General features: G+C 34.4%; 1 protein-coding gene across 6 annotated transcripts in view; it reads left to right on the forward strand.

Annotated features, from left to right (window-relative positions):
- The window catches only part of LOC149544673 (acyl-CoA thioesterase II), a 313792-nt gene that overhangs the window by 75236 nt on the left and 219411 nt on the right, over positions 1–19145 (forward strand). For all 6 annotated transcript variants that reach the window (XR_016355064.1, XM_089795239.1, XM_089795241.1 and 3 more), the window contains exon 7: positions 7702–7779. Coding sequence is in view for 5 of the 6 variants with exons in the window: in XM_089795239.1 (XP_089651365.1) it covers positions 7702–7779 (78 nt within the window). In the remaining variant the exon portion in view is untranslated. The remainder of the gene's footprint in view (positions 1–7701; positions 7780–19145) is intronic.

Here is a 19145-nt window from a genome sequence, read left to right on the forward strand (position 1 = left end):
AAAAGCAAATCCGAAAAAAGCAAATGGAAAAAGCAGATCAAAAAAAACAAAACAAGGTAGAAGAGGTAGCATTGAAGGAAATTATTGCAGCCATATACAATCAGGTTCTTCACTTCTCATTTGGCATATTTTCTGAGCAATGTAGGTTTTCAGCCGAGTACAAAATAAAGCTTCAGCACTTCACTATTTCACATTGTACTTGTCTTTGTTTGCCATTTGGCATTATTGGTATCAAAGGAAGGCTAGGATTTTGCAATTGGAAGAGCATTGTAATTTTTAGACTATCTATATTGCAAACCTAGAGTTTGATGATCAGCATATTAGTTTGCATGCCAATTGTTTGACAAAATGTCAATTGGCTGTAAGTTCTCTTTTTGGGCATAAATAATGTTATAATTTTGCATACTAAGTGTTTATATTAATGACACTTGGTTGTAAGTGCATTAATGCCATCTTAGGTTGCATCCAAAGTATTTGTCATAATTACTAATTGGTGTAGCTGCATATTGCAAGTAGTTTAAGTCACATATTTGTATTGAATATTGCCAAAATTAGTCGCACATTCATGTTAGGTCATTGTTTAGACAATCTGAAGTATTTTGTAAGCATTCTCTTTGATGCAAATCGAAACAAGAGTTATTGCAGCAATTTGAAAAGTTATATCAGTCATATGACCCCTTGTATGCAAAGTGTTTGACAAAATTCTTCGAGCCTTCAATCAACATTTTAAGGTCAAATTTAAGCAGGGTCATTACAGTGGTATCAGAACTTGCTTGGAAAGTGTTTGACGAAATGTCAAACCACTGAAGTATAAAGATTTTTGGTGTTTGAAGAAGTTATAACCTGTTGGAGTTATTACAATGGTATCAGAGCTTGCTTGCAAAGTGTTTGACGAAATGTCAAACAACTGAAGTATAAAGGTTTTTTGTGTTTGAAAAAGTTATAACCTATTGGGGTTATTACAGTGGTATCAGAGCGGTTTCCTGCCAGCCTGATTGGGTTATTTCAGATTGAATTCAATTATCAGTATGGCTTTAACAGGAGACAAGGATTTGGAAGAAAGAATGCACAATGTAAAGAAGAAATTAGATTGTCCATTTCAGCAAACAGAGGACCTTCTAAGAACTTTGGAGGAGTTGGAAACTTATTTAGGCAAGTTTGATCAGTCAAGACCCGATGCTATGCAAACAGCTTTATCTCCAGCATTTGGTTCGTTGGTTAAGCCCCGATTATTGAGACATCATGATGAGGTAATAAGACTTACAGCTCTCTCTTGCATTAGTGAAATCATGAGGATAATAGTTGGCCTTGATTCTTATGACGATCAAATTATGAGAGAGAGACTTTATGCCATGGTAAAAAGCTTCGAAAAGTTGGACAACATCCAGGACCCTGGTTTCACACAGAGGGCAAGATTACTTGAAGTATTTGCGAGGTGTAGATTTGAAAATATTATGCTAGCAATAGGTTGTATTGGTGACATTCGCATGATGTTTAATACATTTTGGAATATTATGGATGAGTTTCACCCTAGCAGGGTATTGGTATCAATGCACTCCATCATGTTCACAATCCTGTTTGAGGAGGAGGATGAAATTTCTAAACTTTTGGCAAAAGACTTATGTTATGTTTGGACAAAAGAGAGGAATTTGTCACCTCACGTACGTGGTTAAAGAGCCTGATTGATAGGCCTAAGGATCGTACCTTCCCTATGACAAGTAGAAACTTGTATGAGGAGTTTAACAGACATGCAGATTCGATACAGGGAGACATTAGCACATATTCAGGTAATGGTTTATCTGCATCATCTTCACAGGTAGAAAGGGTTACAGATGCTGTGCAGGTTAAGCCAGTTGCATCAGAAGGTGATATCACATAATAAACTTAAATCATTGACTATTGAACAGCAGATAAATTACACAAATATGATAGATAATGATCTCTTCAAGGTACATGCACAGTTTTGATTCTAATAGCTTTTAATGAGTGAAGCTAGATAAGAAAATACTAGCAGTAGCACTACTGTGAAGCAATACACCCAGGATGTTGTAATAACCACCCAAGAATGATAAGTAGGCTTCTGTCATAATGGCACCTCTGTAGAGCAGGACAGTCTTCCCTTTTTCAAAGGATATTTGTCTGATATATATCAAAGATAACCTAATACAGATGACAACTTGCCTGGCGAGGTGAAATGTGTCCGTCCATGGTTGGTTTTGCTGTCCCAAAATGTCATGTCCCCATTTTGGAGGCAATTTGATTTAATTAATTAGGTTGTCCAAAATAATGAATATTTTATGGGGATGACTAATTAATTATTTTAATTAAATAAATAAGTGGTATTAAGTTAATTATTTATAAAGTTATCAAATAAATAAATATTAAAAGGTAACTTTATATTTAATTAATTTAATAAAGTGACTTGAATTATAAAATATTTTATAAAGTCACTTAATAGAATAATGTTCTAGAAATTTCTAGAGAAAGTGGAGAAAAAAGAATAAATAGGCACCCTGGGCTTCATTCTGATCATCCAGTTGTTTATTTCTCTCTTGACATCAAATTGTGATTCAATCACATAGTCTATTGTGGAGCCAAGTGGTTCCAGATAGTCAGTTGATCTTTGGGAACGAAAACTCTCTTGGATTTGCATAATTGAAGAAGTGAAATATCTTCTGAAGGGTTGCACCTTTGGAGGTGATACTTCAGTCACTTCAGCTAGGGCATCATTGGGCCTAAGGCCATTTTTCAGCATTTCAGCATTTCAGGAGGCATTTTTAGCAGGGCCGAAATTATTGGAGGTCATTTCTAGCAGGTCTAAAATTATAGGAAGCCATTTTAAAGAAGAACCCAAAAAGCAGGCCGAAAAAGCAGTCCAAAAATGCAATCCGAAAAAACAGGCTGAGAAAGCAGAACTGAAGAAGCAGACCGAAAAAGTAGTTCGAAAAAGCAAAATGAAAAAAGCAAATCCGAAAAAAGCAAGTGGGAAAAGCAGATCAAAAAAAAAAAAAACAAAGCAGAAGGGGCAGCATTGAAGGAAATTATTGCAGCCATCTACAATCAAGTTCATCACTTCTCATTTGGCATATTTTCTGAGCAATGTAGGTTTTCAGCTGAATACAAAATAAAGCTTCAGCACTTCACTATTTCACATTGTACTTGTCTTTGTTTGCCATTTGGCATTATTGGTATCAAAGGAAGGCTAGGATTTTGCAATTGGAAGAGCATTGTAATTTTTAAATGATCTATATTGCAAAGCTAGAGTTTGATGATTAGCTTATTAGTTTGCATGCGAATTGTTTGACAAAATGTCAATTGGCTGTAAGTTCTCTTTTTGGGCATAAATAATGTTATAATTTTGGATACTAAGTGTTTATATTAATGACACTTGGTTGTAAGTGCATTAATGCCATCTTAGGTTGCATCCAAAGTATTTGTCATAATTACTAATTGGTGTAGCTGCATATTGCAAGTAGTTTAAGTCACATATTTGTATTGAATATTGCCAAAATTAGTCGCACATTCATGTTAGGTCATTGTTTAGACAATCTGGAGTATTTTGTAAGCATTCTCTTTGATGTAAATCGAAACAAGAGTTATTGCAGCAATTTGAAAAGTTATATCAGTCATATGACCCCTTGTATGCAAAGTGTTTGACAAAATTTTTCGAGCCTTCAATCAGCATTTTAAGGTCGGATTTAAGCAGGGTCATTACAGTGGTATCAGAACTTGCTTGCGAAGTGTTTGACAAAATGTCAAACCACTGAAGTATATAGATTTTTGGTGTTTGAAGAAGTTATAACCTGTTGGGGTTATTACAGTGGTATCAGAGCTTGCTTGCAAAGTGTTTGACGAAATTTCAAACAATTGAAGTATAAAGATTTTTGGTGTTTGAAGAAGTTATAACCTATTGGGGTTATTACACAAAAGGTTAGACATCAGTATGCAGGTGTGCTTTCCCGAGGATATGCGTCATGCAAACTAAGCCTTCCCCAGACATCTCTGCAATGGGTCAGCATTTGTATGAGATGTCACAACGTGTCAACATAGACTTATAGACTACACCAATGTGCCTAGAGGATTTTTGGGTGGTGTTATGAACTGTTCACCGGAATGTGCTAGAAATCATGATAAAGAATGTTGCATGACAGACTACATTAAGTTGATGTCCCAGAGTGTGTCAGAGATCATTATACTTGTCATAATGGAGACTACATTAAGTAGATGTCCCTGAGATCATGTTTGTTATTTGATTGACTACATTCAGTTGTCCTGAAATGTGTCGGAGATTAGACAACTCATATCCTTCTAGGATATATATTAATATATTTATTGGTAGGCATCATGATGTTTATGCTTGTATTCATATAATGGAATATGAGATTGATAAGATTGCTCAAAATCTGATTACCATTTTATGAGATGATAGTATTGATCGAATCCTTGAGATCATGATTGTTATCCGGTAGACTATATTAGGTGTTATCCCGGAGTGTGTCAAAGATCAAATAACCCAAATTCTTCTAGGATCTAACATATTCTTTTGGTAGGCATTATGAACATGATGCTAGTGCACATACCAAGAGAAAAGAATTTTGATAAATTTTGTATGATTGATATCTCTTGTTGAATCATACTTCGGATGATATCAAAAGATAACATCTAAGTTGATGGATATATGCTGATATGCTTAAATATGTCATTCCAAGAACATCTTATTGAGATGCTATCTCTCTATATGCTTGAGAGCATAATGTGTTCTATAACAATCCTCCCTTGCTAAGAGGGATTGTTAATGTTATAGCTTCAGTCGGATTGAATTGATCTAGTGATAATCCTTCTATTTTTATTGGTTGATCATCAATTAGACAAACCCTCGTATATCTACGTGTACACACACACACACACATATATGTTATTAATTATTGTTAATATTATCTAATTGATGATTAATTTATAAATTACCATAGAGACATGTCTCTTCTATGCATATTTATATAACATTCAATCTGCATTTGGAACATATGGAAATATGGTAGTGTTATTACATTTACAATGATCCTTTCCCTCAACATAACAAAGTGAAGAAAGTATGGAGAAATTAAACATGTCTTTGGTTGCTACAGTGTTGCATGCTACACAAGAGAACTTGTGGATTGTTGATAGTGGTTGTTCAAACCTCATGGCTGGTGACAAAAACAAGTTTTCTACATTTACAGTTTGGAATGGTGGTCTAGTAAAATTCGGAGACAAATCTTTGGTACCAATTCGAGGTAAAGGTTCCTTGAGCTTAAATGGTATGTTGGAGGAAAATAATGTATGTTTTGTTGATGGTTTAAAGTATAATTGGGTAAGCATGAGTCAATTGTGTGATAATTGTTATTCAGTAAATTTTAATGTCCAAAGTTGTGAAATCAAAAAGATGGATTATGGAAAAGTGATTGTAGAAGGTAACCATACTGAGAGCAATGTCTATGATTTCAGAGAAGTAAAAGGCAGGAATTTCTTGATAAGTCATACTGATTAAAGTTGGTTGTGGTATAGGAGGCTAGGTCATGTTAATTTCAATAATCTTGTAAAGATCATCTTTTTAAATTCAACTAGACACTTGCCTAAGATATTGAAGCCTAAAAGCATTGTGTGTAAAGAATGTGAACAATGGAAGCCAACTACAGCAAGTTTTAAGTCCAAAAACATTTAAGTCTACAACCTCTTGAACTAGTCCATAATGACCTTTTTGGACCTATCGGAACTAAAGGGTTGAAATATAAGAGATATTCCATGTTGTTTGTAGAGGACTACTCTAGATTGACCTAGGTAACATTTCTAAAAGAAACTATGAAGCCTATCGAAGATTCAAGATTTTTAGAGCTAAGGTTGAAAAAAAGTGATTATGAGATTAAATGCCTTAGATATTATAGAGGTGATGAGTTTTTGTCTAGCGAATTTGTTGCTTATACTCAACATATTTAGATGAATAATAATAATAATTCACCCATCATGCGAAAATAATTGAAGAAGCATCATAATCGAAATTTATCAAATTATCTTGATGAAGAAAGGCGATGAATGAACTTGACGGAGTGACTTACTATAAATAGATGCTTCATTCAAGATTCTTGGAGCCCAAACTAGAAGTTTGAAATAAAAACTGATAGCATTACACAACTCCTCTAACCCAACTGAGCTCATTGGAACCAATCATTGACTTACTATAAATAGTAAGTCCCTCAAATGGAGCCAAAACACACCAAAGGCTAGAGGAAAGTCTATAACCCCACAACTAAGACCCTCAAATTCCACTGTTAGCTCATGAGAGTTGCGATGGAAAACTGACCAAGCCAATTGCGGAACCTTGCTAAAAATGGGGATGTTACATTGTACTCGCTTTGTTTGTCTTATTATTTGTAATAGTTGTAGTAGAATGATGTTTTTTAATTATATAGCTTAGTATGAGTTTGTTTTCCTTAGGGATTTTGACAATATTTCTGCCTTGCTCACCATTTGTATGTTCTTTCATGATGTCTTCTTATATAAGTTCCCTTTTCTCAGTGTTGTTGAGGCTGTGATAGTCAGTCTGTGGCTATCTAGATTATATATAACTTTGGCCTATGTTAATTAAAGATTTTGGATCAGCTAGATTGATTGCTAAAAAGGTTATTCTTTTTGGGAAATTTGTAGCAAGGGTTTAGGATCCATGTATGTTTCAAAGTCTTTCTTTTGATGTGCTGTTTACTAGTTTCAATAGCATCATTGACTGCTTGCAGTTTTGGTTCAATATGGTTTACCTTGTAAGATTTTTTAACTTCAATATGTAACTACTTTTTGTAAAATTGTAACATGGGTCAATGTGTTTGACTCAAAAAACTACGCAGTCGAATCGTGATAGCAATATCACAATTACAGATTACGTTTTTCATTTTGTGATAGAACAACTTGTATGGCATGGCCAATACTGACAGCATGGACTATAAATGGCTTAGTTGTCCCAGGTAAAATTAAGATGATTCTTTCTATTCAAACCATTTTTAGTTTGTGATAAGATTTTTTTGTGGCTTTCACTCATTCAAATCTGTCTGTTTTAGAAATTCTTGTAAGGGTAATATCATCTTGGGGAAGCCATGGATGAAGATTTTTAAATCCTGTTTATTAAAGGAATCTATTGAGTTCAGTTAGATGGGTGGGTGTATGCAAATCACAAATACTTGTGTCAATTTCTACATCATCCATTTTGGGAATTTGCAATTGGTGGTGTATGCAAAGAGACCTTATATGCCAAAAGAAAACTTCTTAGTTGAAATTATGTAGCTTTTTAAACTCTCATAAATCTATTGTTTCCTTGTAGTCCAACAACTGGTCAGTAAAATCTGTGTAAAGATTTCGAAGCACTTCTAAATAAACGTTGAAAGAACATCAATTTGACTGGGTGAAAGTTGGAGTCTCTATAATCCTTTTTAAGTTTCTCTAGTTACTTGAATCCCCTGGTAATTAAACTGACATCCATAATTTGTGAAGTGTTTCCACAGCTACTTATTTGTTTCTTAACATTTATGATGAAAAAATTTGATTCCATAGCTAATATTTTTTTTCAAAGGGCACATACACTTATATGAAATTAATGTTAGCAGAAATAGCCAGTATGATGATAACCTGTGGTATAATGCAGTCTATTGATTCTTCTTTCGTTGTCTTATGTCCAAGGTTGACATGTTCCGTGGAATTACTTTACCTGATGCTCCACATTTTAAGAATGTCTTTGGTGGACAATTAATTTCCCAGGTATGTTAATGTTTCTTTAATTCTTTTTAAGCTCCTGGAGTTAATATTCTTGATTTAGTACCATGTTTGATATTCTCACACGTACAATCATTTTATTGACCAATATTGAGTATTGCTCAACTCCATTTGAGTTTCTGGTATTCCCTTTCAGAATTGAAGTTTATTTGGAGGTGATATATGTTTGGATGACATTATGGTTAGCCAAATATTTCCTTATAAGTTCCATTGGAAGCATCATTTTGTTGTCACAAAAAATTGAAATAGAAGCTAATATTTCAATATAGATTACTAAGTATTTTATGACTTATAGGTACTCTTTAGCTTTGCATGCTAAGATAGATTTCTCATGCTCAATACAATATCTACCTCAGATTCTGTTCATTCCAGAGACTCTAATATCTCATGCCCTTCTCCTGATAGCATCCTCATAAATATTTCTTGGAACTATTGCATCAAAGAGGGTTTCCTTCATAGTTAGGGTGTATCGATTGTACCTTGATTCATTTAGTCAAGACTTAAGGGTTTAATTCTTTATAGTTGTTTTGTTATTATAGCATAAATATATATTTTGAATCCCAATGACACATTTTACTTGTGAATGAACCTGGATATAAATTCTTTCTTTGAACTGTGCAGCTTAAGAAAATGATATTGTGGCTAACCTTAATAATTTTTATATACTGATATTTATGGATAGAAATTAGAGTTGCTCATCTAAATTTCTAGTACATTGATACACTTTTAGTCCTTAATCAATTTAAATTATCAATAAACTTTATCAATCTTCTTGGAAACTGAAATCAGAAAGAGATGCAACCACACAATGAAAGCGATGCATACAAAATACGTGGGAACCTAGGATGGGAAAAACCATGGTTAGAAATGCTGCTAGGCTTGACTCTCGTAACCAGCCTCACAAAAAAATCTTGATTATGATGTTTTAAGGGCACCAACCCTATGGAGTCACCAAAGCCCCTTTTATAAGAGCACCAACTCTTTTGAATGCAAGCGCCCACTTCACAACCTGAATACAAACGTGACATCAATCACAGTTACAAATTACAATTGGCTTTATCCTCAAAAGATATGCAAACAAATAATTACAATCTGAATATTGCCAAACTCCAAGTATGTTGTGTAGTATTGTTCGTTTTGATAATTTTAATCCGCAAGTAATCTTCTGAAAACTAAATTTTATTAACTTAAAACAGAAAAAACTGAGTTCTTCTAATAGTTATCAGCACCTTTCAAGCTCTTTTCAACAGAGAATAGACTATACATAATGACTGCTATATCTGAACTCTACAAATACTCCTTTTGACAGATAAAACCCTTCTAATCAAATTCTTCATACTTCTGATCGCAAAATAGATCTCTGCAAACTTTCCTCATGACAGGCAATTCTCCATTCTAAAATCTTCACACTTCTGATCCATACTGGTTCAGACTTCTTCACAAAAATTTATATCAATAATGATCGATCACACATCTTAGAGCTGATATTTTATTCACTGCATTTGATGCTCAACACTCACCTTTTAATACAAACTCTATTTGCCATCAAACTCAAGACAAAGTACAAATAGAATCCTCTATCTATTGGCAACTTTGAGAAAAATTTTAACTGCCTAAGGAGTTATTGATGATTAGGAAAGTTCCTGGCCACTGTAAGTAACTAACAAATCAATATCAACCACCTTGAACCTTTTATACATAACTTTCAAGTCAGTAAAGAAGTTTGTAGATACATATGATCGATGATAATGAACAGAACAAAGAAGTTTACAAACATATACACAGCTTTGACAGCAATGAAAATGTTTATGAAGGCTGATTCTGCCCTCTGATTGAAAAGACAAGATCAACAATTCTGCAACGAAGTTCACTATGTACTGTACATTCTGAGATATATTGTATGATTGATCTTAGATAATAACTGATGTTCTAGATTTCTATCAAAGGAAGGAAACACATCTCATCTTTCTGTATTACAGATTAACATTGATATGTATGCAAATTTCACTTGTACTTGCAAATACGATTTAACCAGATTTTGTCTAAATTGCAAATCATGTTACTTGAATTGAACTATTTGAAGATAAAAAATGTACTTAATACAAACTAATCAGATTTGAATAACCGTATTCATTTGAATTGTTTGTTTCTCAGATCTGTTCTATCATTCCAATCTTCTATATGTCATAAGGACTGTAATACTTGACATCAATGACAAAAATACTAACATGAGGAAGGTTGTCCTCTTCCCTTTGCAGGCATGAGGGTGAGATAAGGAGTCCTAGTCTATTTTTAGTTCTTGTAAGCTAATGTGGCTTTGAAAATGGGAATATTTAATTATTTTTCTGAAGTTGAATATTTTAATAAGTTATTGATTCAGCTATGTGTGCCCTTACGTGTTATGGCTTTGGGTATGACAGTGTATTTTCCTTGGGAATGGGTTTATCCATACTTATAAATTTATTTATAGATTTACATATATTATATATAGATACACATAAATATGTATGTCTAAATATCAAAATTATAAAATGCAACTGTATAAGTTTAAGAGAGTGATAGTCATAAATTCATTTTGCTTATAAATAATTTTTTTAAATACCTAATATTGTTGTATGTATAATAAAGAAAGTAGTTTTCCACAATTCATATAGTTGTTTGTTGCTACTTCTGGAAATGATTTTGTGTGTTTTTTTTCGCATCGAAGTTTTGGATCACACTCAAGTGATCCATCATCAGGATGAGAGCTGAAGGAGAAATAGATAGATTGCAGACCAAGGCTGACATAAAAGGGGGGATGAGGAGAAAGGGAGCATGCAGATCAAAGGAGGAGAAAACAAAAGGAAGAGACCAGAAAACTGAGAAAAGACATAAAGTCAAAGTGAAAGACAAATAATTATACAAGCTGTAGAGAGCAATTACCACCAGAATTACACAAGCATTTATATATACTTGTTTATGTATATATTTATGCAAGTTTATGCATAGATATAAATCAAGTCAAACTACACCCTCATAACACAAAAGGAAAAAAATTATAAATACAAATAAAATAGGTCATCAAAACAAATAAATAATATAAGATTGTAAAAAAGAAACAAAACAAATCAGAAAAAGAAAAAAGGAAAAGGAAAGCAAGTCTGTTGAATTTTCAGAGGGATGCTGCAAGTGTAATAACACTGCCATGATATTTGGTATGTGCTTTCCAAATAGCAGTGTCCTTGTAGTTGTATAAGGAATAAACCAAGAGAATAGACATGTCCCTTTGTGACGTGTCTATTTAACAATATGATAATGACATTAATTAATAGTTATATATATATATATATCATTGTGATTATATTAATTTCTTTTGACCTCACAGGTTTATCCAACCAAAGCTATCAAAACATCAACACTCCCTCTTAGCTAGGGAGGATAAACACACGACATGTATTACACCATTGGTAATTTTAGGCATGGCTAAAAAATATCTTTGATCAAATGATATCCGTCATTTTGATATCACAGTTGATATTATGAGTATTGGTCTCCCAAAATATCAATGATATTCATCAAGTACTCAAAAAGTTTTGATATCACATCCGATATCAAGAATATTGGCCTCCCAGAATATCGACATCCAAATGTCATGTCCCCTTTCTAGAGTGGACGTCAGAGACAATAGAGTTGGCCTATCATTAAAGTCTCATAGGCTGGCAGTGGTGTTTAGGGACTCAGTCAGGGTACACAGTGTTCGGATTTGGAGTTTCAGACAATAGGAGAGCAGTTGAGAGCAATTCCTTAATTGTAGGAGTTTCCTACATTTTAGGTGGAGATGGATTAAATTCTTGAGTCTCTATGAGATCATTCTATGGTTTCAATTTCAGGAGATTCAGAGACATTCCTATTTTTTAGGAGTATCCCTATTTTTGAGGGATGAGACTATTAGTTATATCAGATTATCCGGCATTAGTCACAGGAGGTGACGAGATCAGTTTCACCTTGTAGAGGTGTTTTGGCTATCAGTTTGCTATTTGGGAAATATTTTGATATATTTAAATATTCTCCTAAGTTAGCATTTTAATAATTTAAATAAGGCTAAGTTATAGCCGTTTTGGAGTAATAAGGGGTTTTTTGGCCTCATCTGGGTGAATATCCCTTAGTGTAATAGCTCGTTGGAAAGGTCTTGAACTTTTCTAAATATTTCTATTTTGACTCATAGCATTTCAGTGAATGGATTTCTTTCTATTCGGAAAAAGGTGATTTTTTGGATACTTGACCACTTTAAAAATGAGAAATATATTATTTTAGAACCCAACGCCACATGGAGACACTTTTAGGGTTCGAGCGAAGTTTGGTGGGTTATAAGGAGGTAAAGACAAAGTTCGAGGGCATTATTGACATATTACATCTTGGATTTGTGTTTTGGGCTTTGATTGAGCTTTCAACATTTGGGACGCCAAACTCGCTTTTCTTGTTTGGGACATAGCCCCCAAAATAGTGGTCTGGATTCTTGCATTCAGAAGCATCTTGGAGATTGTGCATTGTTTCCTCTGGGGAATGCAGTACTGAGTTAGACTTTTAGTTGGGATTTGGGTATTTTACCCACGTGTGGGCACTTTGCAGCTGTACGGCTGCGCTTAGCAGCCATCTACTTTTCCATGTACAACATTTGAGAGCTGGTTTTTGGCCGTAGTTTCCTTCTGGGCTTATATTTCACCTTCACACCTTCAAGTTGGCTTAATTCCTAGTTGTAATCATCTGGATATTATTGTAAATCTTCATTTGGTTACATAGTAGGCATATATTCAAAAAATCTATTTGAAGCGACTTTGCTTTAAATGTATTTGGAATACATTTTCAGAACTGGTTCATGTTATTGTACTTCTGTTATTACTTATTGAAAAATCATCAAAAATATAAAACAATCAAACCCTTTTGCAACTTCTGTCTAGCTATGCAAGAAAATTTTAATAAATAGGGAAAACAAATTTAAAAATATAAAATTACAACAGATCAGCAGAAGAGATCCATCAGGGATCTTTTAGTGGTATCAGAGCCTAGAACTTGCTAGCCTGTTGGAAAAGAAATCAGTTCAGTTACAGGCCAATACCATGGCTAGAAATAAAAATGGGTGCTCTAAGGTTTCATCTTCGTTAACGAGCACAAGTAAGATGCCTTTTGCCAAGATATTCAATGTTGCAATTATGAGCAGCTACCATCTGTATTGTTCTCTTCCTAAGGAGATGCACAACCTCCTTTCTTACAGAATTTATGGGTGTACCTGAAGCAGATGATAACTGGTTATCTACAAGCTCCTTTCAGCAACAAAAAGAGAAAGAAATATTAAATGATAATAAGGAAGCCATTGGTCACAAATTGGAAGAGATCACAATCAGGGGACAAACCATTAGAGATGTTGGAAATGTGACAACAAGGTGTGAGGCCTATTCTGAAATTTGCAACAGCAGTTCAAATTATGAGGCAACATTTATTTCAAATGGAGGTAATGATGTTGATGATGGTATTCAACTTAAGAATGGGATGACAAGTTTAGTATGCAGGGAGTCTGATTTTGAATCTCATAGAAGCCAAGTTGAAGACTTCTTTGAGCCACTTCTATCTAAGCATGTGAAGAATCAAGATGGGGTGTTGTTTGATGATTGGAATGGAAGCATGGAAGAGGCTCCCACAACTCTGATTTGTGGCAGCGATAGCTTACACCCTCCTTGTAATATGGTAACTCTTTCACTTGGGAATAGTCATGAAGGCCCGTGTGCAAGTGGTGGCCATGAGGGTTTTAACGATAATACACTTAAAGGGGTCAAAAATATAACTAGAACACATCATAATAATTCTGAAGTTCATAATAGTAGTGACACAACTTCGTTACCTCAAGATGTGGCATCCTTTGGTCAAGAAGAGAACAATGATTTGTATTTTATATTTGAGGGTACACATGGTGCAAGCATGGGACGTGATGATGGGAGTGGTACAAGTCATCATAAGCCTGATTTTGTGTACTTTGGGGTAGATGATATAAAACATTGTCAAAGGTTGAATAAATATTGGTTAGATAGAGCTATGTAAGCAAAGATACTTGCTGCCCAAGCAAGACAACATCTCCAAAGAGTCAAAGAATGCCATAATCAGATAGATGATGCAAGGAAACAAAGGGAATCATCCATTATATCTTTATTTCTTCCAACAGAAGAAGAGGCCAGCGTTGATTTGGATGGAACAACAAGTAATACAAAGGGTCAGGATTATTTTGACACACGGTGAGCTAAGGAGAGTGAGCATAGTGTGGTGACAGCAATTTCATCATTGACAGAGGTCTCAGAGGTACAAAGTTGCAGTACTATAAATGACGATACATGCATTAGTGAATACATACTGGATACTCCTTACAACGATGTACATGACTCTGATACAGTATTCTACCATAGGGCAAATTCAGAGGTAGTACACATGCCTGAGAACTATCATTTTCTGACTCCTCATCGCTTGATTAGACAACTTAGGGTTGATGACAGGAGGGTAGACATAGTGGTTGGGCACTTTGATGTCACTCGACAGATGCTATCTACACTCAGTTGGAGTGCTCTTATGACTGATGAGCAGGATAGTGGAGGATTTTCCATGGCAGATTTCCATGCTCTTGATAAGGTTATGAGGATATTAAAGCAGGACTTATACTATCCGTGTTACGATAGTGCGCTTTAATCTTCAGAGGATAGAGTTATTGACTATAGGCATCTGACTCAGCAGCTTGGGAGGATTGGTTGGCGGGACCAACAAATGATCCAACATTATGTGAAGCAATTTCCGACATGGGCTATCACATCTGTATCACAAAGACTTCATCCGGGATCATGGTTACAAGATGATGTGGGTATTAGCAGACATGATGCTTTGGATGATTATTACTTTCATGGTGGTATCACAGTGGTTGTAGAGAGATATGGTATGATAGAGGTTTCTAGTTATTCTTGTTTATACCTGATGGATGGGTGCTGGTTCAGATGGTGTTGGAATCCAGGTGTTGTTTTGTTTGACACCTTGTCTCACAGGGATTCTAGTATGTTACCACCTTGGTTGTGGGAACACTCTCATCTAGTGTGGGATCCTGGTATTATCCTATGCAGTGCTTTTGATTGGGTGATCCTTGATGTGTTGCTTCATTTCACACACCCAGGAGTGTATATGAAAGTGGCGCAACAGGAGTTTGTTAATTGCTTGTGGAAAAGCAATCTCTGAGAAGGGAGGATTGTCATGTCCCCTTTCTAGAGTGGACATTAAAGATGATAGAGTTGGCTTATCATTAGAGTCTTGTAGGCTGGCAGTGGTGTTTAGGGACTCAGTTAGGGTACATAGTGTTCGGATCTGGAGTTTCAGACAGTAGGAGAGCAGTTCCTTAATTGTAGGAGTTTCCTACATTTTAGGAGGTGGAGATGGATTACATTCTTGAGTCTCTATGAGATCATTCTATGGTTTTAGTTTTGAGAGATTCAGAGACATTCCTATTTTTTAGGAGTATCCCTATTTTTGAGGGATGAGACTGTCAGTTATTTCAAATTATTCGGCATCAATAAGAGGAGGTGACGAGATTAGTTTCACCTTGTAGAGGTGTTTTGGCTATCAGTTTGCTATTTGGGAAATATTTTAATATATTTAAATATTCTCCTAAGTTAGCATTTTAATAATTTAAATAAGGCTAAGTTATAGCCATTTTGGATTAATAAGGGGGTTTTTGGCCTCATCTAGGCGAATATCCCTTAGTGTAATAGCTCATTGGAAAGGTCTTGAACTTTTCTAAATATTTCTATTTTGACTCAGAGCATTTCAATGAATGGATTTCTTTCTATTGGGAAAAAGGTCATTTTTTGGATACTTGACCGCTTTAAAAGTGAGAAATATATTATTTCATAACCCAACGCCACATGGAGACACTTTTAGGGTTCGAGCGAAGTTTGGTGGGTTATAAGGAGGTAAAGACAAAGTTCGAGGGCATTATTGACATATTACATCTTGGATTTGTGTTTTGGGCTCTGATTGAGCTTTCAACATTTGGGACGCCAAACCTACTTGCTTTGCTTGTTTGGGACGTAGCCCCCAAAACAGTGGTCTGGATTCTTGCATTCAGAAGCATCTTGGAGATTGTGAATTGTTTCTTTTGGAGAACGCAGTACTGAGTCAGAGTTTTAGTTGGGATTTGGGTATTTTACCCACGTGTGGGCACTTTGTAGCTGTACGGCCGTGCTTGGAAGCCATCTACTTTTCCATGTACAACATTTGAGAGCTGGTTTCAGGCTGTAGCATCCTTTTGGGCTCAGATTTCTCCTTCATGCCTTCAAGTTGGCTTAATTCTTGGTTGTAATCATCTGGATTTTATTGTAAATCTTCATCTGGTTACATATTAGGCATATATGCAAAAAATCTACTTGAAGCAACTTTGCTTTAAATGTATTTGGAATACATTTTCATAACTGGTTCATGTTATTGTACTTCTGTTATTACTTATTGAAAAATCATCAAAAATATAAAACAATCAAACCCTTCTGCAACTTCTATCTAGCTTTGCAAGAAAACTTTAATAAACAGGGAAAACAAATTTAAAAATATAAAATTACAGCAGATCAGCAGAAGAGATCCATCAGGGATCTTTCACCAAAGTTCACCAAGTACTCAAATAAGGTGTGATATCACATTTGATATCACGAGTATTGGTCTCCTAGAATATCATACGATATTCACCAATTACTCAAAATAAGGTTTGATATCACATATGATATCAAGAGTATTGGCCTTCCAGAATATCAATGATATTCACCAAATACTTTGATTAATGACCTCTTAGAATGTTGAGATGCAAGACATTCACCATTTACTCAATTTGTTTGATCTCATAATACGAATTATTGTAAGATCGTCACTTTGCAGCTTCTCCAAATACAAGTGACATCATTTGGAAGTTGTCACTTCTTCATGATGTACACATGGGTAGGCCCATTAAAATCACATAGATACAAGGTATATTCATGAATCACAGTCCTCTTGACTGCTATAACTTATTGATCATGGAGACTCCATCACAACATGGTTTACTCCCTTTGAATCAATATGAACGAGATCACCAAAGGTTGACTGAATCATATCCTCAGTTTGCTCCCTCTTTCAAGATTGCCTAAAATGTCAGTTTCCCTCTTTTTCCTGCAAGAGCATTCTCAGAGGAAAAGATCAAGGCAAATAGCTCTTATAGTATGCATAAAATTAAAAATAAGAGTGCGACTGTTATAATACTCAAGGATAATGATAGTATTAGAAATAATCATAAATTCCTAATAATAATAAAGGTGTGATATTGTTCCTTTAGAATAACATAATTACTTCATTCAAAATGACACTCATATTCATTATTCAAAACAAGGATATTAGAGAATCATAATAATACTTGTTTAATATATAGTGATCCTTTATGCTAATATCTTAAATGAATACAACTAAAATAACTTACTCATACCTTATAGGATTTGCGAATGTCTGATCCCTGAATGCTATCTTATAAATATATGTTTCAATTGATCTTCGTTCCTGATAACACAATTTGATCTAGGAATATAGTTGTGGTTGTCCCGACCACCAACTTTAATGGTGTCCATGTAGGTACTCCTTGTAGAAGGTTGTGTATGTTTATGAGTGTAGGTTTCACAATATAAATGCAAGTATAACTGAGTTGCTATCTTAGGTATGCCGTAATACCCGTGAGACTATATATTCACTTTTCTCAACATCTAAAATCCATCGCAATACAAGTTCACCGACATGGGAAGCCTCTATTATCCAAATGTTGTGTCAATAAATATTTTCTTATTGTAATCCAATAAATTCATGTAATTGTCAGACTGGAACTCTACATTTGATGGTGTTTACAATCTCCAACATTTGGAAGAGTATAACCCTTTGAAATTTATGCCTTGACGAAAATATAAATTTTCTTTAAATGAACTGCATTTCCAAATCTGATTTGACATGGGCATTCATTTCTTTTCCAGCAAATGATATATGGTTCTGATGGTTTTCCTTTTGGTGCTCAACTTTTCAAATGACAATTTGAAGGCACAAGTTTTGGGAGTCCACAATATCATATGCCAAGTCAGCAGTTATAACCAGCGACACCTTTGCCTATTTGAATGCACATATTTTCATATTGTAATGGAACTGCTATCAATTACAATGGAATTGCTATCAATTACAATGCCTAGACACCATCCCAATGAAAGGAAGAACCATGTTGAAATAACTTCTTGTGAAATCTTACGGTCCTTCACCGACTCCGGTCACTACAATTCTTCAATCTTTGGATGAAATTGATTACAAAGACTATGAGCTTTGAATACACGGATAAGGAGTAGAAAAATTATTCTTCAAAAAGAACTATTATGTGGAATAAAATTTGTTTCCATGTTAGAGTGAATGGCTCCCAGAAACTATTCACTGCTCTTCAAACAACAACTGCCAACCATCATGACTGAAATTGATTCCAAACACTCTAAAGGAGTCTATGTTCTTGGCACTTGCAACTAAAAATCTATCTACCACCTTTTTATGACATTAAATGTTGTCAGAATTTCAAACGTAGAACCAAGGACTTATTCTTTGAAAATGTTCTCCAACTCCCTATAAAAATCCATCGCATGTTACTCAAATGAACATGAGCATTGCATTGAACTTGAGTGCTCAAATAAAGCAAATATCTTATTTTTCTCATTATTGAACCTCATAGGTTTGTAAGGAACTTGCTTTGATACCATGTCGAATTTTCAGAGGGATGCTGCAAATGTAACAACATTGCCATGATATTTGGTACATGTTTTCCAAATAACAGTGTCCTTGTATTTGTATGAGGAATAAACCAAGAGAATCGGATATGTCTATTCAACAATATGATAATGACATCAATTAATAGTTATATATATATATCATTGTGATTATATTACTTTCTTTTGACCTCACATGTTTATCCTACCAAAGCTATCAAAACATCAACAAAGTCAATAAAAAAAAAAGGGAGGAACAAGTCTATCTATTAAAAACTCAATAGTAACTATTAGAATAAAATAATGTGAGGAACCATGCTGGCAAAACATAAAATTAGAGTGAAAAAATATTGAAATATATGAACTAATATATATCATTGTGATTATATTCTTTTCTTTTGATCTCACAGGTTTATCCTACCAAAGCTATCAAAACATCAACAAAGTCAATAAAACAAAGTAGGAACAAGTCTATCTATTAAAAACTCAATAGTAACTATTAGAATCTAATAATGCAAGGAACCATGCTAGCAAAACATAAAATTAGAG

This window comes from Cupressus sempervirens, chromosome 8 (genome assembly GCF_028749045.1).
Source record: "Cupressus sempervirens isolate cs-2001-9-10 chromosome 8, ASM2874904v1, whole genome shotgun sequence".
Lineage (NCBI taxonomy): Eukaryota > Viridiplantae > Streptophyta > Pinopsida > Cupressales > Cupressaceae > Cupressus > Cupressus sempervirens.